This window comes from Labrus bergylta, chromosome 5 (genome assembly GCF_963930695.1).
Source record: "Labrus bergylta chromosome 5, fLabBer1.1, whole genome shotgun sequence".
Classification (NCBI taxonomy): Eukaryota; Metazoa; Chordata; class Actinopteri; order Labriformes; family Labridae; genus Labrus; species Labrus bergylta.
The window spans coordinates 33,432,688-33,455,934 of record NC_089199.1 but is presented as its reverse complement, the minus strand read 5'-3'; the positions used below and the strand labels follow the sequence as shown (position 1 = coordinate 33,455,934).

General features: G+C 46.7%; 2 protein-coding genes across 2 annotated transcripts; both read left to right on the top strand.

Moving 5' to 3' along the window:
• Window positions 1–1,869: 1,869 nt before the first annotated feature.
• On the top strand, window positions 1,870–6,353 carry LOC109975212 (odorant receptor 131-2-like). The gene is made up of 5 exons (XM_065955539.1): window positions 1,870–2,414; window positions 2,701–2,919; window positions 3,060–3,198; window positions 4,295–4,720; window positions 4,825–6,353. Exons 2-5 carry the CDS (start codon window positions 2,711–2,713, stop codon window positions 5,071–5,073), a joined length of 1,023 nt encoding a protein of 340 aa, XP_065811611.1. The 5' UTR covers window positions 1,870–2,414; window positions 2,701–2,710; the 3' UTR covers window positions 5,074–6,353.
• A 1,603-nt stretch (window positions 6,354–7,956) lies between these two features.
• Window positions 7,957–21,941, top strand: LOC109975213 (odorant receptor 131-2-like). The gene is made up of 4 exons (XM_065955411.1): window positions 7,957–8,120; window positions 14,303–14,443; window positions 15,071–15,335; window positions 21,171–21,941. Exons 1-4 carry the CDS (start codon window positions 7,975–7,977, stop codon window positions 21,717–21,719), a joined length of 1,101 nt encoding a protein of 366 aa, XP_065811483.1. The 5' UTR covers window positions 7,957–7,974; the 3' UTR covers window positions 21,720–21,941.
• The last annotated feature ends 1,306 nt before the right edge of the window (window positions 21,942–23,247 follow it).

Sequence of the window (23,247 nt, the reverse complement as noted above, 5' to 3'; positions counted from 1 at the left end):
GTGTAGCTTAGCCAGCGTGTGGAGTTTTTCAAGAGGTCAATGTGTGATGTCATAAGGTCAATGTGTGATGTCATCAGGTGGATATTACTGTGTGAGAGTTTGTTAAAGTGAAATGAGACATTCAAAGATGCAGCAGTGTTCTTCTTGTCCATCAGTGAGACTACAGGGAGACACTGAGGACCACTATCTACGGAGAGCCTGAAGGGACAAACAGGAGATTAATGTGATTAACTGGTTAACGCTGACCACCTGAAACACTTCACCAGCTTCCAAGGTGCATGAAGAGTGAAAGAGGTCAAAAAGCTGCAGCAACACCTTAAGTTTGAAGATCAACTTTAACAAATTAGACCGACGTGTTTCGGCGTATGACCTCATCGGGGTCATCATCAGAAACCTGAAGCCTTAAAAATGTTCATCTTGTTAAATGTGATCAGTGTGATCTTTCCTCTCTCCTCACTTGTTTGGGATCTAAAGTCTCCTCACGCTCATTAGTGCATCCATAACATAACCTGTGACATCATGACCTTTAGCCTATCACCATGACGACCAGATCAATCCCCCCACACACACACACACACACACACACACACACACACACAGAAACACGCTGAAGCTTCCTCATAAAGCGTCCTCAGCGAGGCGTCGGGCTGCAGCTGGAGGGCGCTGACGCTGTCAGTGACTCTGAGTTCTCAGGTCAGTATGATTCAGACTCTGTGATGCTGATCGTGTTTCTTAATCTGTCGTTTAACGATGTTCAGACTGTACTGACGTTACTGATATTTGACTGCAGCTAAAGTCAATTTAAACGGTTCTCAACTGGAGGGTCAGGACTCAAAAGTGGGTCACGGAGCAATCTCAGTGGGTCGTGAATGTGTGCTTTGTAAGAAATGGTGTGAAACGTCGATGATGTGATTATTTAAACATGTTTGTTTTGCTCTGTTTCATGTTTTTTTTACCGTTGAGGTCCAAACTGTGAAATGTCTTATTAATGAACTCTGATTGGTTGAAAAATAGAAGTTTGGTTGATTCTCCTCATGAAGGAGTTTTTTTGTGGGTCCTGAAGATGAACCTGTTGAGAACATCCGGTCTGTCTAAATAATTCTTATAACATGTTGAATATAAAAGAGTTTTTTTTTTTCTTCACCCGATGTTTAAAGTGTCTGAAATCACACGTTGTGATGTTGTGACGTCAGATTAATGACTTTATAAGTAGAGAAATGTGTGTTAAAAAGTCCCTTCTGTTTTAATGTTCTCCTCCTCTTGTTGACTTTTTATCTTTTTGATCTATTTCTTTAAATCTGTAACATCCTGTTGAATCTTTTCTGAATCCTGTTATTTATAGACGCCTCTCTGTCCGTCCTGACTGTTGATGTTTGTTCTGTTTTTGTCCTGAGGTCTGTCAGAGCACTTTGTAGACATCTGATTTTAAAGATGTGTTGTTCAGATGTTCACATGTTTTAAATCAGTGTTTCTCAACTGGTCTAGTCTCAGGACTCAACACGACCTCCTTCATGAGAAATCGAGACCCAAATCATTTTTCAGCCACAGAGATTAATTCATTAAAGAAAAGTTCAGTTTGAACCTCAGCAGAAACAAATAGAAGAACAATAACAAACATGTTTTAGAAGTGCATCATAGATTTTTTTGCAACCATTTTTTTTTCAGCATTTGCGACCCACTGTAAAGGGCTCCACGACCCGGTTTTGGGTCCCGACCCACCAGTTGAGAACCACAGTTTTAAAATAAGGATTCAACCCGTTTCTTTTTCTGCATTCTTTGCATTGAAAGTTTAAAGTGTTGTGACGAAATGTGAATCCAGATTTAGATTCTGAGACTCTTAAATGAATAACGTGTCCTTCACATTAGAAACGCTGATGCTCAGTCCAGTCGTCTGATCGGTGAGTCTCAGCTCTTCCCAGCGTCCCTGTATACTTGACTCTAACAGCTGAAAGCGACCTCCATTTTTAACCATGACTCCCGTCCTTTGCACACTGACGTTCAGCCAAAGGATTTTAGTCCTGAGGTACAAAAATATCTTTGTTCCTGCTGCTGACTAAACTGAACGAGCTGCAGTGAGATTTGCACAAACACATGCATTTATCTATTTGATGTCCAACCTATTCTTATCCTGCCTGAAGAGATGATGTATTTATTTTTATTGAGACTTCTCTCTCCTCTGTGCCCTGATTGGTGGAGCCTCAAGCTCTTTTATCATTTTTAAAAATATTTTTTGTTTTAGTCGGTTGTAAATTGTTTTCCTTCTCTCTTATGTGTTGTCTCTTGTCACATCTGTTTTGTAATCTGTGTGTCAGGATGGATGCCATCGTGCTGGCTGCAAACAAATAAAGTAACCTGAACCAGAACCTGACCCTGAACCAGAACCATGACCTCCTGACAGACATCTGTGGTTATAGGTGAGGATCTGTATGATTATTAACAGATAATGTAGTATGTACATGCACGTTATGACTGTCAGTGTTTGGATTTCAGGGGTTTAAAGGTCACATATCCTCTTCAGTGTAAATAAGTGTCAGAACTCCTCATATTTTATCAGAGTGTTTGTGAAAGAAAAAAAAAAGTCAACGGATGAAACAAGAACATGCATTTTAAAGTTCATCTTATGACTGTTTAGTATTTAAAGTAAATCTAACATGCTCAGAATTCATCCTTCGACTTCTTTTCCTCGTCCCCGTTGACCAGTTTGGAGGAGATGTCGGTGATGCTGAACTCGACCCCCTCCGGCGCTCTGGACCTGCTGCTGAGCGTCGGTAACAGCAGCTCCACGCTGACAGGGGGCGCTGTGGCGGTGTCCAAAGAAAGCTTCTCCAGCACTCTCACCAAGAACATTGTGGCCATGCTGGTATGGCTGACCCTCAGCATCATCAACGGCAGCATGGTGCACACCTTCCTCAGACACAGGTACACACACACACTCTCACACACACACACACACACACACACACACTCACACACACACACACACACACACACACACACACAAACTTTTTCCTGTTGTGAATGTTGTGAAGTCTGTTTCTTGTGTTCCTCTCTGACGTCAGTCTGTTCTTCGAGAACCCTCGTTACATCATGTTCATCTGCATGGTGATCAACGACGCCCTGCAGCTCACCCTGGTGACCGCTCTGTACGTGCTCAGCTACATCTTCAGGAAGATCCACGCCTCCGTCTGCGGCCTGCTGGTGAGTCCCACACTGCAGCCGCTCCGTGCACACCGAGAAGAGAATCTGATCCTCCAGAATCCTGACTCTGTGAAGTTTAACCTTCAGGGTCCTCAAATGTTTGAGCAGTAAGTCAGAGAAGAAAGAAGGATCCTGTTTCTGCAGACTCGAGTCAGGCAGAAGATTCTTCTTTATTGGAGAAGAGTGATTCACTCATCATGAATGCACCTTTGCATGGTCTAAAGATTTCTGTGCTTTTTACATTTTATTCCAGGCTGATGTAATCTTGATATCTTGCAGCACCTTCTTCTTCTAGAAACACTGCAAAAACTCAGATCGCTGCAACTTTATTTCTCTAATTTCTTGTCAAAAATATCTTATTACTCGTATTTTAGGAACACTTTAACTGGAAAGGCTCAGATAAAAACTTAACTTGAGCAGGAATTTGTTGATTATAAGCGGCCTTATTGTTGCTTCATGTAGTTAGAGTTTTATCTGGACTTAAAGGCTTTATATGTGATTTTTTGATCCAGCAGATGTCGCCCTTGAGCACCAGCATGAAACCAAAACAACTGGCGCTGCATTGTTGTGTTAGCATGCTAATGCTAGTGATCTTTATTCTGCTGGTATCTTCACACTGCATGTAAATTTACCTGAAATGAGCGTGATCTAGAAACACAGTTAAGCAGTGAGTACAGTATGTTATTCTTCTTTTCTCTAGTCCCTCAATTAAACAACTTTTATACACGAGGGGAGGAGTCAGCCGGCCGTCCGGGCGATGTAAACAAACTGAAGATAGGACTCTGAAAACTCTGAAAGCATCACAGACAGTGGGACTCGGGTGTTACACCCATTGTAGACAGTCATGACTCACAGAGTTATTTTCAGAGGATAAACTTGATTTCTACATTTAAGTGTGAAACATCACAAATAAAGACTTTAAGGTGAATTTCTGTAAAGAAAAACAAGTTACCACTTTGTCCACAAGGGGCGCCGAGTCGACGCTGGACACTGGACGCTGGTCCAGATGTTTCAGCAGCTGAAGCCTGAATAATAACAATGATCCTACTTTTCATCCTTCTGTGTCCTCTACATGTGACTCCGCCCCTCTGATCAGATCATGACGGCCGTCCTCACCACCCGCTCCACGCCTCTCATCCTGGCCGGCATGGCGGTGGAGCGCTACATCGCCATCTGCTTCCCCTTACATTACGGCCACATGTGCACCGTCCCCCGCACCCTCCTCCTCATCGGGGTCATCCTCGTCCTCACGGCCACGCCGCCGCTCACCGACCTCCTCATCACCATCGTCCACGAGCCCCCGAGCTTCTTCCACAACGCCATCTTCTGTGACCACCCGCTCCTGTTCCGCCACCGCTCCGTCTACTACAAGAACTGCGTGTTTGACGGCGTCTACCTGTCCTTCGTCGCCCTCGCGCTGCTCTACACCTACTGCAAGATCATGCTGACCGCCCACGCCGTCTCCACCGGGCTCGCCTCCGTGAAGCGAGCCAGGAACACGGTGCTGCTGCACGGCGCGCAGGTGGGTATTTCTACACCGTTATCATGTTGGGTTAAGAAATGCCAAACTGAAAATGATTCAGGATGTGAGGAATGTGTGACATCGTTCCCCGTTTTGCGTTCCAGCTGCTGCTGTGCATGCTGGCGTTCGTGGTCCCCTCCCTGCAGGCCGCTCTCATCTCTCTCTTCCCGCGCTTCGGCGTGGAGATCCGTTACATCTTCTTCCTGGTTGTCTACATCATCCCTCGCTTCCTGAGCCCGGTCATTTACGGCTTCAGGGACGAGCTGTTCAGGAAGTACTGGACCCGGTACCTGACCTGCGGGAGCCGGAGTGTGGTCAGGGTCCACCCGGGGTTACCGAAGGTCAACCTGTAGCTGGATCAGCACGCGGACCGTTTGAGACCGTTGAGTTTGTTTTGGTCTGCACGTTTGGACTCATGCAGAGGAGGGATGAAGTGTTTACAGTTTATTAGAATAAAACATTTATCACAGTCAGTCGGCTTTTTGAGTTTTCTCTAAAAGAAGAGACACCACAGGAGAGCCGACTCTGACTGTGGATGTTGTCAGATTTTTATATAAAGTGCCTAAAACTAAGTAATGAGTGCGCTGTGATGATGTTATCAAGGCTTCACCCAGACCTCACACACACACACCCCATAATAACATGTAGGTAGAGACGACATTATCAATATGGTGGCAGCCATTGATCCTCTTCAAGTCTCCCCTTCAGTAACCAATGGGTGACGTCACAGAGACTACGTCCATGTTTCATACAGTCTAGTTTAAATCTCAGACAAATAATCTGTCTTGCTGTGCGGTTTGTTTTCCATGTGTGACCCATGGAGGAGAGAAGGACACACAAGGTAAATCCACACACACCCAGGGTGGACGAGCTAAGCTAGCTTAGTTTAGCGATCTAGCTAGCTCGACGGGCCTTTTGGTGGATTTTGACGTTTATTCACAAAATATGAAAAGTTTCATTTTGCAGGATGTTGAGCTTTTGAAAACAAACCGCACAGCAAGGCGGATTATTTGTCTGAGATTTACTGTGGACTGTATGAAACATGGACGTAGTCTCTGTGACGTCACCCATTGGTTACTGAAGGGGAGATTTGAAGCCAAACAATGGCGGCCACCATTTTAATAATGCCGTCTCAGTCTAACATTAGAAATCTAGAAAAGAGACAAAGAGTTACAAACAGCTCCAACATGCCCACGTTCAGTCCGATCAGAACTTTGACCTTTCATGAAATCAAAACAGACGAGTTACAAATATTCACGCCGTCACACAAACACCCAGACTTAAAGTCCCTTCTTACCGCAGACAAAAAAAACACGTTTTCAGCCTGGTACAGAATAACGTTTAGTCTGCATAGATCTTTATGATCACACACTTTTGATGTATGACGGATGAAAGTTTGTCTAAATGATGGTGGGTCGATGTTCTGACGGGGAGCGGGCGTGTCACAGTTCAGTCGTGTTATCGGGTTATCGTGTACTCTATGACATCATCGAGCTCCGCTGCACGCTGTAGTGAATATAATGATGGTTAAGAAGTTTGTTTTACAGACACTGACTCAAACTTTCACCCAAGACAGTTCTTTTATTTTTGAGATGATGATGTCACACCCGCCCCCCCTCCCCTCCCCCCCTCCTGATCGTCTCGTCTCATTAAACGTCTGAAATCTATAAAACTTTATCTCCTCCTGATCGTCTCATTACTCACAGACGTCTGAACCCAGAGCAGACCAGAGAGAAAGCTGTGGATGTAAGTCTGACTTTTGTTTATGACACACACACACACACACACACACACACACACACAGATGTTCTGTATTGATCCCAAACTGGTACATTGTGTTTTTTTACAGCAGCAGGCGCCCTAAAGAAATGTAAAGAATACAATTTAGCTTATTATTACATCTAAATCTCAAATTTGAAATGAACTAATTAGTCAAGATGGATGACTGAATGTTGAATAGTTGCTGCTGATAACATGTCTACACTCATGCACTTCTGTATCACTGACTGCACAGCTCCCTATGTCAATACATTTACATCTACCTCCAGCAAAGTATGTCGTATTTAATCTTTTCATATTTAAGACTAGAAGTAATGCTAAGTTAAATCCTGGTTGTATATATTTTCATTCTTAGTTTTGATATTTTTAGTGCTTATTTACTTTGTATTTAATATTATATTGTGTTTATTTGCTCATATTGTGTGTTGGATAACCTGCTGCTGTAAGGCCACAACTTCCCAGTTTGGGATCAATAAAGTAATTCTATTCTATTCTATTCTATTCTATTCTATTCTATTCTATATACTTTGCTGGAGGGTAGAGGTGTAAATGTGCACATCCAGTGATCACAGGAGCAGAGCAGGTCACAGTCTGAAGAGAGAGAGAGACGATCAGGGCGAGCTGTCAGGGTCTCTGCTCTGATGAAGTCTGTGTGAACGCTGCGTGTAGAGAAGAGGATCTTCTAATGTGAAAATGTGAAGTGACAGGAAAATGTTTTTTTTTAATCCCAGATATCATCAAAGACACGAGGATCGGAGAAACATGTGTGATGCTTTTCTGACTCGGAGTAGAAATGATAAAAGAGTTCATCTGAACGTCTCCAGGATCCAGACGTCCTTTAATCTGAAGATATCTCTAATGTATATCTGTAAGAGTTTGATTTAAACATGTGATGAAAAAGGAACACCTTCAAAGTCCGTCAGTATTTGATGAAGTTATACTTTTTATTCTGCATATTTGAGTGATTATTAACGGGACATATTTTAATATTTAACACAATATTCCTGCAGAACTTTTTGTGTGAAACTTTATTTTGTTTGAGTTGCTGTGCTAAATCAGAAGTCAGCAGCGCCTCTATTTGTTGAGGAAACTTAGAAGTCTGAATGTCAACAGCGTTATGTTGATGTTATTTTACAAGAGTTTCATTGAACGTGTGTTGAACTTTTGACCTTTTGTCATCAGTGTTGGGGGTTGTTAAACGACCTCTTACTTCAGACCCTCTGCGCCCCCTTCTGGTCTGTCTCACTTCCATCTCAGCCTCACATTAGTTTACCTGTTGATTTTATTTGTTTTAATTCTTTACGGACTTTGACCTCCATGTGTGCACTTTGACCTCCATGTTTGCACTTTGACCTCCATGTGTGCACTTTGACCTCCATGTGTGCACTTTGACCTCCATGTGTGCACTTTGACCTCCATGTTTGCACTTTGACCTCCATGTTTGTCAGCAGCTTTAAGGTGTGAGCAGGTCCACCATGAACTCGTCTGGTCGTCAGGAAAGCTTCAGTGTCGTCTTCTTAAAGAACTTCTTCACCTTCACTGTCGGCTTCGTCATCAACTGCATCAACGGAGTGTTTGTCTACACCTACTTTAAGAACCAGGTGTTCCAGAGAGACCCCAGGTGAGACATCGGCTCCTCGTTTCTGTTTCAGGATGACACTCGACCCAGACTTTTTGATTTTGAATACTGTGATTGTGTCAGGTCTCAAAACAACCAGCCTGCCTCTCCTTTAATGTCTCTTTCTCCTGCCTTTCTCTCCTCTCTTCTGTCCTTTCTTCCTCTCCTTTCGTCTCCTGTGTCCTTCCTTCCTTTCCTTCCCTGTATCTTTCCTTCCTCCCCTCCCCTCCCCTCTCCTCCTCTCTCTCTCTCCTCTCCTCTCCTCTCCTCTCCTCTCCTGTTTCCGTTTCCGTTTCCGGTTTCCGGTTTCCGGTGAGTGTGAGTGTGAGTGTGAGTGACGGTGGTGGTGTTGCGAGTGGCGCGGAGATTGAATTGTTTGCTATCCTTTCTACTGTTTTCAAAGTGCACGATCAGGTCAGTTTGTTTTCATATTTGTATTGAGTGTTGTTGGCTGTGTAAGACAGATCGTTGGAGGGGTTGGAGGGAGGAATGGCGCCTGCTGAGACGCCACCTCCGACTCTCCGACAGGGAGTTCGGATAGTCCCTCCGAACGGTACTGTCACCGTGGAGGAGGTTCTGTTAGCTGCAGGTGAACAGGTAGGCCATGATAAACTCTTGTATGCATCCCGAATGAACAAGGCTGTGGTTGTTTTTCTGAAGAGTGAGCCTCTTGTGTATCAGCTGATTGAGAGTGGTGTGTTCATTAGGGATTTGTTTGTGCAGGTTTCCCCGTTGTCGGTTCCCTCTACGCGGATCACCGTATCCGGTGTTCCGCCGTTTATTTCTAACAACTTGTTAGAGAACGAACTCCGCAGGTTTGGGAAGTTTGCGAGTGGGTTCAAAACTGTGAGTCTAGGGTGTAAAGATCCCAAACTGAAACATGTTCAATCTTTGCGGCGTCAGGTGTTCATGTTTTTGGATTCGCCCACACAGACTCTGGAGGTTTCCTTTAGAGTGAAACACGGTGACGCTTCTTATATGGTGTATGCGAGCTCGGGACAACTGAAGTGTTTTGAGTGTGGTGATGTGGGACACAAACGTTTTGCGTGTCCGCACAGACAGCAGGAGGCGGCTAGTGCTGCCGCTGACGCGGGCGGCTCTGTTAGTGTGGCGCATGTGGCGGGGGCCGCGTCCGCGCCCGCGCCTGGGGCAGAGGCCGCGTCCGCGCCCGCGCCTGGGGCGGGGGCCGCTACCGCGTCCGCGCCTGGGACGGGGGCCGCGTCCGCGTCCGCGCCTGGGACGGGGGCCGCGTCCGCGTCCGCGCCTGGGGCGGGGGCCGCGTCCGCGCCCGCGCCTGGGGCGGGGGCCGCGTCCGTGCCCGCGCCTGGGGCGGAGGCCGCGTCCGCGACTGGGGCAGAGGCCGCGTCCGCGCCTGCGCCTTGTGCTGAGGCCGTGGCTGAGGTAGAAGTGGCTTCGACCAGCTCTCAGGCTACAGAAAAATCACAGACTGTAGATAATGATAAAACTGAAGATTCCACAAGTTCTGCAGTTGTAGATGTTTCATTGAAGGAAGGTAAGACAGTGTGTTGTAGCCAGGCATCATGTGAAGGAGAGGACATGGATGAAGATTATGAGTCAGACAATGCATCCATTGCTGATTTGCCAAATAGTGGCTCTGGTCTTTATTCTTTAGAGTCAATCAATCAATTTATGGATGAAACTTACAACAAATCAGTAAAAATAAGTGACTACTTTAGTGATACTGAAAAGTTCATAAAGTCAGTCAGCATACTGAAAAGACAGGTTGGGTTTGACCTCCTGGACGCGAAAAAACGGTTCCGTCTTAAAAAGCACATCACCGCACTGAGGAAAGTTGGACGTAAGAGTGTGAAGAAGACAAAGAAATGATCATGCATCACAAGGTGTTTTTCTTCTTCTACTGTTCCCTGTTTGTGTCTACTTGTCTGTTCTTTCTCTCTGATCTTTCTATGAGGAGTCTTAAGATAGGATCTCTTAACATTAATGGTGGGAGAGACAGACAGAAAAGGGGCCTTATCTCTGAGATCTCAACTCAGAAAAACATTGATATCTTGTTTTTACAAGAGACTCATACCACACCATCAGATGAGACAGATTGGGGTTTATGGTGGGAGGGCTCTAACTACCTTAGCCATGGCACCAACCTTAGTGCAGGAGTAGCCATTTTGTTTAGAGCATCTGCAAATGTAAAGATCGTCTCTTGTGCTGAAATTGTAAAGGGAAGGCTTTTAATTGTAAGAGCAGAAATAGAGGACACTGTTTTCTGCTTCACTAATATTTATGCTCCAAATAATGGAGCTGAAAGGGTAGCTTTCTATACCCGCCTCCAAAAGGAGTTACTGATCTATAATCAGGATCAGATCATTCTTGGTGGTGATTTTAACTGCACACTTGATTTCACCGTGGATAGAATAGGAGAGGAGCCACATCCACATTCATCCCAGACTTTAAACACTGTCATCTCTCACCTGGATTTGTTGGACACATTTAGAGTGAAACATCCACAATCCAGACAGTATACATGGGTCAGGGTTAACAGTAACAGGGTGTGTGCAGCTAGACTGGACAGGGTTTACATCTCCAGAACTCTCAACCCCAGATTAATTCATTGTAATATTCTGCCTGTCGGCTTCACTGATCACCATTTTGTTAGTGTGGAGCTGATTATTTCACCAGGTGAAAGGGCTAAGTCCTTCTGGCATTTTAATAACAAGCTTCTACTGGACAATGTTTTCTGTAAAAACTTTGGGTGTTTTTGGGATCAGTGGCAATTAAGAAAAGTTGAGTTTGATTCTTTGAAGCTTTGGTGGGAGGTTGGTAAAGCTCAGATTCGTGTTTTTTGTCAGCAGTACACGTCACACTCTTCTGCTAGATTAAAAACAGTCATTAAAAATCTTGAGGACAACATTAAGAACCTTGAGGAGGGGTTAAATGGGAGTGTGGATCCCACCACTGGTACCCTGCTGAAGGAGAAACGTATGGAGTTGAGCTCTTTCCTGCAGGAGAGGGTGAAGGGAGCTCTTGTGCGGAGTCGTTTCCTTCAACTCAAAGACATGGATGCCCCAACGTCTTTCTTTTTCAATCTTGAGAGATCTGTGGCTCAAAAAAAGCTGCTGACTTGTCTGAAACTGCCAGGAGGTCGAATAACAGCTGATCCAAAGGAAATGAGCAGTCACGCCATGCAGTTCTATGAGGATCTGTTTGGAGCAGAGAGTTGCAGCCAGGAGTGTCGCAGGGAGCTCCTGGAGGGTCTCCCTCAGCTCAGTGTGGAGGAGAGGTCTCTTCTGGAAGGGGAGCTGTCTCTGGAGGAGCTCACTGCTGCTGTCACTCAGATGGCAACAGGAAGAGCACCTGGAATAGATGGGTTGTCCACAGACTTTTTTAAGAGGTTCTGGAATATTCTTGGGTCTGACCTGCATAGTGTTTTAATGGAGTGTTGCAGGACCGGGTCTCTTCCTGGTTCTTGTAAGAGAGCAGTTCTTTCCTTGCTCCCCAAGAAAGGTGACCTGGCATTGTTAAAAAACTGGAGGCCGGTTGCTTTGCTTTGTGCGGACTACAAGATCCTCTCCAGAGCTTTATCAAACAGACTAAAGGACGTTCTGGGAAGTGTGGTCCATAAAGACCAGAGTTACTGTGTTCCAGACCGGACAATCATGGATAATGTTTTTCTTATCAGAGATGTCATTGATGTGTGTAAAATCTATAATCTAAATGTTGGCATTGTGTCTCTGGATCAAGAGAAGGCGTTTGACAGGGTGGATCACTCGTATTTGTTTTCTGCACTGAGGTCTTTTGGTTTTGGGGATGGTTTTGTGTCATTAGTTGGTTTGTTGTATCAGGATGCACAGTGTTTGGTGAAGATGGGGGCGGGGTTGAGTCGGCCAATCCCTGTACGGCGAGGGATCAGACAAGGTTGTCCCATCTCCGGCCAGCTGTACAGCTTGGCTATTGAGCCCTTGCTGTGCAGGTTGAGGGACCGGCTCAGCGGGCTTTCTTTGCCCGCGGCCTGTAGCATTGAATGTCCCCCTACAATTTCTGCCTATGCTGATGATGTAAACATCTTCATCTCCAATCAGGGGGACGTTCGGTGTCTGCGGGACACCCTGTCCCTGTATGAGAGGGCAACAGCTGCACGGGTGAACTGGGAAAAAAGTGGTGCCTTATTGGTGGGAGAGTGGAGGGACCAGGCAGTGCCCAGTCTGCCGGGTGGACTTGAGTGGGGGAGGGAGGGGTTGAAGGTGTTGGGGGTTTATTTGGGTACCGAGGGCTTTAAAAGTAAAAACTGGGAGGGAGTTAGGGAGAAAGTGTGCGCTCGGTTGTCTAAATGGAAATGGTTGCTACCCCAGTTGTCGTATAGGGGAAGAGTTCTGGTGGTCAATAACTTGGTTGCCTCGACTCTCTGGCACAGACTTGTGGCTTTGACACCTCCAAGAGGGCTGGTGGAGGACATTCAAAGGGCCATCCTGGACTTCTTCTGGTCAGGCAAACACTGGGTCCAGGCGGCAGTCCTCTACCTGCCGGTGGCTGAAGGGGGACATGGACTTATAGACATTCAGTCAAAAATTGCCTCATTCAGACTCCAGACTGCACAGAGACTCCTTTTCACTTGTGGTCCCAGCTGGATGGACATCGCTCGACTGCTGCTGAGGAGAGCTGGACGGCTGGGGTACACTAAGCAGCTCTTTCTGTTAAAGCTTGAGGAGGTGGATCTCACTGGATTAACATCCTTTTATATGTCTGTAATGCAGGCATGGAAAATGTACACATTCAAAAGGGAAAAAACTGAGAGTCTGGGAATGTGGATCTTTGAGGAACCGTTATTTTTTAATGATTTTATAAGGACTCCAACTTTGCAGTCAGCCAGTCTCCGGGCCAGTTTCAGAGAGGCAGGCTGCACAAAACTGGGTCACCTGGTAAGACTGACCCTGGACGCCCTCAAAGAAAGGACCAATATCACCTCCAGCCGGGTGGTTGAAAGAGTGGTGGAGGAAGTCTTTGCTGCACTTCCAGTAAAACTTGTGACATTTCTAAACATTGAGAATCTGTGTGAGCAGTGGAGTGAAGAGGGCGAATACAGCTTCCCATCTTTGTCTGTTACCCCAGATGTCGGGGAGTGGCAGGAAAGAGGAGGTGGACTGCTGTCCTTTAGTACTCCTGTTCTGGGAAAGTTCCAGGATGCAGGGAAAAAGGCACTCTATCAGTCCTGTGTTAAGGTCCTACATCTTCGTGGTCTGTCGGGAGTGAAAGAGTCGAGGTGGATCGAGTTTTTTGGCCCGGAGGTTTCCCCGAAAGGCAGCTGGCGGTCCCTGTACAAGCTGCCTGTTGAGAAGAGAACAGCAGATCTCCAGTGGAGAGTTGTGCATGGGGGTATAGCCACGAACAGATACAGAGCGCACATTGATCCAGGGGTGGGAGAGGAGTGTTTGTTTTGTTCACTAACTGAAACTTTGTCTCATCTGTTTGTTGAGTGTCCCAGGCTCTCACTCTTGTTTGTCCTTATGAAAAGCTTGTTTGAAGCTCTCGGGGAGGATTTCTCTTATGCAGTGTTTGTTTTTGGACCAAAGTATTCTGCAAAGAAAAAGACTGTACATACACTGATGAACTTTTTATCTGGCTCGGCTAAGTTGGCCATTTGGCTTACACGCAAGAACCGAGCTCAGGGTACTGGCTGTGTGGAACCGGTGCTGGTTCTGGAGGGACTTTTGAAGGCCAGACTAAAGGTAGAATTTGCCTATTATCAAATGATGGACAATGTGCAAGACTTTAATAGTGTATGGGCTGTGGAAGAAGCTTTGTGCTCTGTGGGTGGGGATGGAGAGCTGATTATTCATTTTTGATGCAGTAAATGTTGTTTTTGTTTTTGTTGATGTTGTGATTTTTGTTGCACTTGTTTTGTTTTATGTTTTATTTTTTATTTATTTATTTATTTCCTTCTCTTGATCTGAGTGATGATGTGACAGTGTTATAATTTTCTCCTGGTAGTGGTAAAATAAAAGGTATTTTGAAAACCAAACCTCCCCTCCTCCCCTCCTCTCCTCCTCTCCTCCTCTCCCCTCCTCTCCTCTCCTCCTCCCCTCCCCTCCTCCTCTTCTTCTCCTCTCCTCTCCTCCTCTCCTCTCCCCTCCCCTCCTCCCCTCCTCTCCTCCTCTCCCCTCCCCTCCCCTCCCCTCCCCTCCTCTCCTCTCCTCTCCTCTCCTCTCCTGCAGGTATGTTCTGTACATCCACCTGGTGATCAATGACATGATCCTGCTGACCATCACAGTGATGATACAGATCCTGACCTACAGCGGCCCCATGGCCGTGGCGCCCTGCTGCATCTTACTCACCGTCGCACTCACTACCAACAAGTACGTATGCAATCAGGACGCTGCTGTGTTTCCTCAAAGACTGAAGATCTATAGCACACTCATTAAAGGGGCAATATGTGACTCTGACACCTAGTGTTTAAAATGGGTACTGCAGTCTAAATTCAAAACATTCAAGACAGCTGTCTCCCCCCCTCCCCCTCCTCTTCTAGCCTTCTCAATGTAAACAATAGGACATGGAGCGAGACTGTTTGGAGATGTTCCCTTCATGACATCACAAAGGGCAGTAGCCCCTCCCCCAGGTGGGTGACACTCCCACAGCTAGGTGTTTGTTCTGCCCTCTGAGTCTGCCTTCTCACCGTAAACAATAGGACATGGAGCGAGAAAGACCGAGTACACCCAAGTCCTTCCAGAGAGGGGGCGTGGTCAGACACAGCTCATTTACATATTTGAAGGTACAGACACAGAAACAGCCTGTTCTGAGCAGGACTGAAATAGAGGGGTTTATAGACATGATCAAATACAGGATCAGAGTGGATTTAGAACAAGAAACTTCACACACAGGTTTTGAGGAGCTCTGACACTTATTTAAACTGAAGAGGAAGAGGAGGATATGTGACCTTTGACCTTTGACCTTTGTTGTGTTGTTATTTTTTTCTCTGGATTCAGGAACAGCCCTCTGAACCTCGCCGGCATGGCGGTGGAGCGTTACATCGCCGTCTGCTGTCCTCTTCATCACGCTCAGATCTGCACGGTGCAGCGAGCCCACGCTCTCATTGCCGCGATCTGGGTCACCTCTTTAATCCCCGCCCTCTCTGACATCATCATCATCCTCGCCGCAAAGCCGCTCTCTGTGTTCTCGCGGCGCATCATCTGTCATATGAGCTACGTATACGACACGTCGCACCACAAAGCCAAAACGCTGTGCACACAGGTGAAGCGTTTTTATTCCTCCTTCTCCGCTCTTCCCCTTCCACTTCTCTTTCTCCTACTTTCAATTCCTCTCCTGTCTCCTTCCCGGTCTCCCTCCTTCCTCTTCTTCCCTGTGTCCTTTCTTCTTCTCCTCCTCTCTCCTCTCCTCTCCCCTCCCCTCCCCTCCTCTCTCCTCTCCCCTCCCCTCCCCTCCTCTCTCCTCTCCTCCCCTCCCCTCCCCTCCTCTCTTCTCCCCTCCTCTCCTCTCCTCACCTCTCCTCTCCTCTCCTCTCTTCCTCCTCTCCTCTCCGTTTCCGTTTCCGTTTCCGGTTTCCGGTTTCCGGTGAGTGTGAGTGTGAGTGTGAGTGACGGTGGTGGTGTTGCGAGTGGCGCGGAGATTGAATTGTTTGCTATCCTTTCTACTGTTTTCAAAGTGCACGATCAGGTCAGATTGTTTTCATATTTGTATTGAGTGTTGTTGGCTGTGTAAGACAGATCGTTGGAGGGGTTGGAGGGAGGAATGGCGTCTGCTGAGACGCCACCTCCGACTCTCCGACAGGGAGTTCGGATAGTCCCTCCGAACGGTACTGTCACCGTGGAGGAGGTTCTGTTAGCTGCAGGTGAACAGGTAGGCCATGATAAACTCTTGTATGCATCCCGAATGAACAAGGCTGTGGTTGTTTTTCTGAAGAGTGAGCCTCTTGTGTATCAGCTGATTGAGAGTGGTGTGTTCATTAGGGATTTGTTTGTGCAGGTTTCCCCGTTGTCGGTTCCCTCTACGCGGATCACCGTATCCGGTGTTCCGCCGTTTATTTCTAACAACTTGTTAGAGAACGAACTCCGCAGGTTTGGGAAGTTTGCGAGTGGTTTCAAAACTGTGAGTCTAGGGTGTAAAGATCCCAAACTGAAACATGTTCAATCTTTGCGGCGTCAGGTGTTCATGTTTTTGGATTCGCCCACACAGACTCTGGAGGTTTCCTTTAGAGTGAAACACGGTGACGCTTCTTATATGGTGTATGCGAGCTCGGGACAACTGAAGTGTTTTGAGTGTGGTGATGTGGGACACAAACGTTTTGCGTGTCCGCACAGACAGCAGGAGGCGGCTAGTGCTGCCGCTGACGCGGGCAGCTCTGTTAGTGTGGCGCATGTGGCAGGGGCCGCGTCCGCGTCCGCGCCCGGGCCAGGGGCCGCTTCCGCGTCCGCGCCTGGGGCGGGGGCCGCGTCCGCGCCTGGGGCGGAGGCCGTGGCTGAGGTAGAAGTGGCTTCAACCAGCTCTCAGGCTACAGAAAAATCACAGACTGTAGATAATGATAAAACTGAAGATTCCACAAGTTCTGCAGTTGTAGATGTTTCATTGAAGGAAGGTAAGACAGTGTGTTGTAGCCAGGCATCATGTGAAGGAGAGGACATGGATGAAGATTATGAGTCAGACAATGCATCCATTGCTGATTTGCCAAATAGTGGCTCTGGTCTTTATTCTTTAGAGTCAATCAATCAATTTATGGATGAAACTTACAACAAATCAGTAAAAATAAGTGACTACTTTAGTGATACTGAAAAGTTCATAAAGTCAGTCAGCATACTGAAAAGACAGGTTGGGTTTGACCTCCTGGACGCAAAAAAAACGGTTCCGTCTTAAAAAGCACATCACCGCACTGAGGAAAGTTGGACGTAAGAGTGTGAAGAAGACAAAGAAATGATCATGCATCACAAGGTGTTTTTCTTCTTCTACTGCTCCCTGTTTGTGTCTACTTGTCTGTTCTTTCTCTCTGATCTTTCTATGAGGAGTCTTAAGATAGGATCTCTTAACATTAATGGTGGGAGAGACAGACAGAAAAGGGGCCTTATCTCTGAGATCTCAACTCAGAAAAACATTGATATCTTGTTTTTACAAGAGACTCATACCACACCATCAGATGAGACAGATTGGGGTTTATGGTGGGAGGGCTCTAACTACCTTAGCCATGGCACCAACCTTAGTGCAGGAGTAGCCATTTTGTTTAGAGCATCTGCAAATGTAAAGATCGTCTCTTGTGCTGAAATTGTAAAGGGAAGGCTTTTAATTGTAAGAGCAGAAATAGAGGACACTGTTTTCTGCTTCACTAATATTTATGCTCCAAATAATGGAGCTGAAAGGGTAGCTTTCTATACCCGCCTCCAAAAGGAGTTAGTGATCTATAATCAGGATCAGATCATTCTTGGTGGTGATTTTAACTGCACACTTGATTTCACCGTGGATAGAATAGGAGAGGAGCCACATCCACATTCATCCCAGACTTTAAACACTGTCATCTCTCACCTGGATTTGTTGGACACATTTAGAGTGAAACATCCACAATCCAGACAGTATACATGGGTCAGGGTTAACAGTAACAGGGTGTGTGCAGCTAGACTGGACAGGGTTTACATCTCCAGAACTCTCAACCCCAGATTAATTCATTGTAATATTCTGCCTGTCGGCTTCACTGATCACCATTTTGTTAGTGTGGAGCTGATTATTTCACCAGGTGAAAGGGCTAAGTCCTTCTGGCATTTTAATAACAAGCTTCTACTGGACAATGTTTTCTGTAAAAACTTTGGGTGTTTTTGGGATCAGTGGCAATTAAGAAAAGTTGAGTTTGATTCTTTGAAGCTTTGGTGGGAGGTTGGTAAAGCTCAGATTCGTGTTTTTTGTCAGCAGTACACGTCACACTCTTCTGCTAGATTAAAAACAGTCATTAAAAATCTTGAGGACAGCATTAAGAACCTTGAGGAGGGGTTAAATGGGAGTGTGGATCCCACCGCTGGTACCCTGCTGAAGGAGAAACGTATGGAGTTGAGCTCTTTCCTGCAGGAGAGGGTGAAGGGAGCTCTTGTGCGGAGTCGTTTCCTTCAACTCAAAGACATGGATGCCCCAACGTCTTTCTTTTTCAATCTTGAGAGATCTGTGGCTCAAAAAAAGCTGCTGACTTGTCTGAAACTGCCAGGAGGTCGAATAACAGCTGATCCAAAGGAAATGAGCAGTCACGCCATGCAGTTCTATGAGGATCTGTTTGGAGCAGAGAGTTGCAGCCAGGAGTGTCGCAGGGAGCTCCTGGAGGGTCTCCCTCAGCTCAGTGTGGAGGAGAGGTCTCTTCTGGAAGGGGAGCTGTCTCTGGAGGAGCTCACTGCTGCTGTCACTCAGATGGCAACAGGAAGAGCACCTGGAATAGATGGGTTGTCCACAGACTTTTTTAAGAGGTTCTGGAATATCCTTGGGTCTGACCTGCATAGTGTTTTAATGGAGTGTTGCAGGACCGGGTCTCTTCCTGGTTCTTGTAAGAGAGCAGTTCTTTCCTTGCTCCCCAAGAAAGGTGACCTGGCATTGTTAAAAAACTGGAGGCCGGTTGCTTTGCTTTGTGCGGACTACAAGATCCTCTCCAGAGCTTTATCGAACAGACTAAAGGACGTTCTGGGAAGTGTGGTCCATAAAGACCAGAGTTACTGTGTTCCAGACCGGACAATCATGGATAATGTTTTTCTTATCAGAGATGTCATTGATGTGTGTAAAATCTATAATCTAAATGTTGGCATTGTGTCTCTGGATCAAGAGAAGGCGTTTGACAGGGTGGATCACTCGTATTTGTTTTCTGCACTGAGGTCTTTTGGTTTTGGGGATGGTTTTGTGTCATTAGTTGGTTTGTTGTATCAGGATGCACAGTGTTTGGTGAAGATGGGGGCGGGGTTGAGTCGGCCAATCCCTGTACGGCGAGGGATCAGACAAGGTTGTCCCATCTCCGGCCAGCTGTACAGTTTGGCTATTGAGCCCTTGCTGTGCAGGTTGAGGGACCGGCTCAGCGGGCTTTCTTTGCCCGCGGCCTGTAGCATTGAGTGTCCCCCTACAATTTCTGCCTATGCTGATGATGTAAACATCTTCATCTCCAATCAGGGGGACGTTCTGTGTCTGCGGGACACCCTGTCCCTGTATGAAAGGGCAACAGCTGCACGGGTGAACTGGGAAAAAAGTGGTGCCTTATTGGTGGGAGAGTGGAGGGACCAGGCAGTGCCCAGTCTGCCGGGTGGACTTGAGTGGGGGAGGGAGGGGTTGAAGGTGTTGGGGGTTTATTTGGGTACCGAGGGCTTTAAAAGTAAAAACTGGGAGGGAGTTAGGGAGAAAGTGTGCGCTCGGTTGTCTAAATGGAAATGGTTGCTACCCCAGTTGTCGTATAGGGGAAGAGTTCTGGTGGTCAATAACTTGGTTGCCTCGACTCTCTGGCACAGACTTGTGGCTTTGACACCTCCAAGAGGGCTGGTGGAGGACATTCAAAGGGCCATCCTGGACTTCTTCTGGTCAGGCAAACACTGGGTCCAGGCAGCAGTCCTCTACCTGCCGGTGGCTGAAGGGGGACATGGACTTATAGACATTCAGTCAAAAATTGCCTCATTCAGACTCCAGACTGCACAGAGACTCCTTTTCACCTGTGGTCCCAGCTGGATGGACATCGCTCGACTGCTGCTGAGGAGAGCTGGACGGCTGGGGTACACTAAGCAGCTCTTTCTGTTAAAGCTTGAGGAGGTGGATCTCACTGGATTAACATCCTTTTATATGTCTGTAATGCAGGCATGGAAAATGTACACATTCAAAAGGGAAAAAACTGAGAGTCTGGGAATGTGGATCTTTGAGGAACCGTTATTTTTTAATGATTTTATAAGGACTCCAACTTTGCAGTCAGCCAGTCTCCGGGCCAGTTTCAGAGAGGCAGGCTGCACAAAACTGGGTCACCTGGTAAGACTGACCCTGGACGCCCTCAAAGAAAGGACCAATATCACCTCCAGCCGGGTGGTTGAAAGAGTGGTGGAGGAAGTCTTTGCTGCACTTCCAGTAAAACTTGTGACATTTCTAAACATTGAGAATCTGTGTGAGCAGTGGAGTGAAGAGGGCGAATACAGCTTCCCATCTTTGTCTGTTACCCCAGATGTCGGGGAGTGGCAGGAAAGAGGAGGTGGACTGCTGTCCTTTAGTACTCCTGTTCTGGGAAAGTTCCAGGATGCAGGGAAAAAGGCACTCTATCAGTCCTGTGTTAAGGTCCTACATCTTCATGGTCTGTCGGGAGTGAAAGAGTCGAGGTGGATCGAGTTTTTTGGCCCGGAGGTTTCCCCGAAAGGCAGCTGGCGGTCCCTGTACAAGCTGCCTGTTGAGAAGAGAACAGCAGATCTCCAGTGGAGAGTTGTGCATGGGGTTATAGCCACGAACAGATACAGAGCGCACATTGATCCAGGGGTGGGAGAGGAGTGTTTGTTTTGTTCACTAACTGAAACTTTGTCTCATCTGTTTGTTGAGTGTCCCAGGCTCTCACTCTTGTTTGTCCTTATGAAAAGCTTGTTTGAAGCTCTCGGGGAGGATTTCTCTTATGCAGTGTTTGTTTTTGGGCCAAAATATTCTGCAAAGAAAAAGACTGTACATACACTGATGAACTTTTTATCTGGCTCGGCTAAGTTGGCCATTTGGCTTACCCACAAGAACCGAGCTCAGGGTACTGGCTGTGTGGAACCGGTGCTGGTTCTGGAGGGACTTTTGAAGGCCAGACTAAAGGTAGAATTTGCCTATTATCAAATGATGGACAATGTGCAAGACTTTAATAGTGTATGGGCTGTGGAAGAAGCTTTGTGCTCTGTGGGTGGGGATGGAGAGCTGATTATTCATTTTTGATGCAGTAAATGTTGTTTTTGTTGATGTTGTGATTTTTGTTGCACTTGTTTTGTTTTATGTTTTATTTTTTATTTATTTATTTATTTCCTTCTCTTGATCTGAGTGATGATGTGACAGTGTTATAATTTTCTCCTGGTAGTGGTAAAATAAAAGGTATTTTGAAAACCAAACCTCTCCTCCTCTCTCCCCTCCTCTCCTCTCCCCTCCCCTCCCCTCCTCTCCTCTCCTCTCCTCCTCTCTCCTCTCCTCCTCTCTCCTCTCCTCTCCTCTCCTCTCCTCCCCTCCCCTCGTCGTCAGATTAAAAATGACTCGACGTCTTCCCCTCAGGTCATCCTGTTGTCCTTCGTCTGCCTAACTCTCGTCTTCACCTACCTGAAGGTGCTCTGCGCTGCTCAGGCGGCGTCCAGTTCTGACCGGGCCTCGGCCAGAAACGCCCACAACACCATCCTCCTGCACGGCGTCCAGCTGCTCATCTGCCTGCTCTCGTACACCTCTCCCTTCCTGATCTTGTTTTTGGTCACCGTTTGGCCCCACAAGACCGTCGACATCATCTTCAGCTGCTACCTGTTGACCAACGTGCTCCCACGCCTGCTCAGCCCGCTCATTTACGGCGCCCGGGACAAGAAGTTCAGCAGCCACATCAGGCTGCTCTTCTTCTGTGAATGCTGCCGCCCTGCAGGACAGAGAGTGAACGCCATGACAGGGTCGAGAAGAATGTCAAACAAACTGTCACCCTGAAGGAGATTTCAATGATTTAGCGTCTTGTAGTTTGATAGCGTTGACGTAGGAGCGAGCTGAGAGCAGATAAATGATTTAAACACGACTCTGTTAGCGGTAAAAACATCAATCAGATGAGAAGTAGCCTCTGTGATGTCATCCATCGGTTTGACTTCTGCTGTGAAGCTTCTTGTTCGTCATTTAGAGATCAGAGGTCATCTTGTTTAGACGTCTGTGTGTGTGTGTGTGTGTGCATGCGTCTGTGTGTGTGTGTGTGTGTGCGTGTGTGCGTGTGTGCGTGTGTGCGTGTGTGCGTGTGTGCGTGTGTGCGTCTGTGTGTGTGTGTGCGTCTGTGTGCGTGTGTGTGCGTGTGTGCGTCTGTGTGCGTGTGTGTGTGTGTGTGGAAAGACACTGCTTTACACACTACATTTCCATATTCTTGTTTACGCATCGTCATGGTTACAACTTGTCAATCACACATCACACACAGAACTAAAAGTTGACGCCCCGTGTCTGGATCAGTCGACCTGCTCTCCAAACCTTCAGCGAGGTGATCTGACACTTCAACCACCCGACCTCCCTGACCTCCCTGACCCCCAGCCTCCACCAATCAGACTGTGAGGTCACTTTACCACGCCGTCCTTTCATTCACACACGGCCTGCTCCGACCTCCGACCTCAGCGGAGAGGAAGTGTGGACTACAGAGATTCCTCTGATCTCATCTGTTTGAATATACTTACATAATTATTTGTATTCTATTTAATTTTCTGGATGAGCTTTCAAAGTTTATTAATCTGACTTTGTTGTTGTCTTATTTTCCATTAAAGTTTATTAAAGACTTGAGGCATTACTGTGAGCTGTCACGTGTTCACCATGAGGTGCAAAGACAGATTCTGGCCACTAGATGGAGCTATAACCACAGACTTTAACTTGATCCAAAGGCATCTGGACTGCCTTTGGATGAAGCATCGAATGGACCCTGACCTGGATGTCTGAGACCCTCCACAGACGTAAACACAGACTCCTTTATGAGCTTTGCTTGTGAATGATGAGAATCAAAAAAAACATCCTGGTCCAGGTTCATCATCAGGTATTCATGGTTAGTGTCCGCAGGGAAATATGTTGCAGATGAATCAGAATTAGAAATACTGAATTAATCCCAGGTGTTTGCTCTTAAACACAAAACAGCAGGAGGAAATGTGGAAATGTAATCAGCAATAAGAACACAGCAGGAGTAACACCTTAAGGACACATCGGACATGTGGCTGCAGGAGCTGGGGATCGAACCTCAACTCTTCCACTGAGCCACATACATGACTCTCTTCATTAAAAACAGTCGGATATCAACAGGAAGACTTAAATGTGGAGCTCGAACCCATCAATCAAAAAAAAATCAATGAAGTAGCATAAGAGAAATTTATCTGTTTTACTTTTGATGCTTATAAGATCACCTAACTTTTAACAACCCCTTTTTTATAATCTGCAGCGTGCGTGCGTGCGTGCGTGCGTGCGTGTGTGTGTCTGTGTGTGTGTGTGTGTGTGTGTGTGT

Bases quoted from the DNA above. Each gene is read 5' to 3' on its own strand.
- LOC109975213 (XM_065955411.1), top strand. From the start codon at position 7,975: ATGAACTCGTCTGGTCGTCAGGAAAGCTTCAGTGTCGTCTTCTTAAAG. The intron at 8,121-14,302 runs GTGAGACATCGG...CCTCTCCTGCAG, and splicing joins GTGTTCCAGAGAGACCCCAG to GTATGTTCTGTACATCCACC. The intron at 14,444-15,070 runs GTACGTATGCAA...CTCTGGATTCAG, and splicing joins GTCGCACTCACTACCAACAA to GAACAGCCCTCTGAACCTCG.
- LOC109975212 (XM_065955539.1), top strand. From the start codon at position 2,711: ATGTCGGTGATGCTGAACTCGACCCCCTCCGGCGCTCTGGACCTGCTG. The intron at 3,199-4,294 runs GTGAGTCCCACA...CCCTCTGATCAG, and splicing joins CCTCCGTCTGCGGCCTGCTG to ATCATGACGGCCGTCCTCAC. The intron at 4,721-4,824 runs GTGGGTATTTCT...TTTGCGTTCCAG, and splicing joins TGCTGCTGCACGGCGCGCAG to CTGCTGCTGTGCATGCTGGC.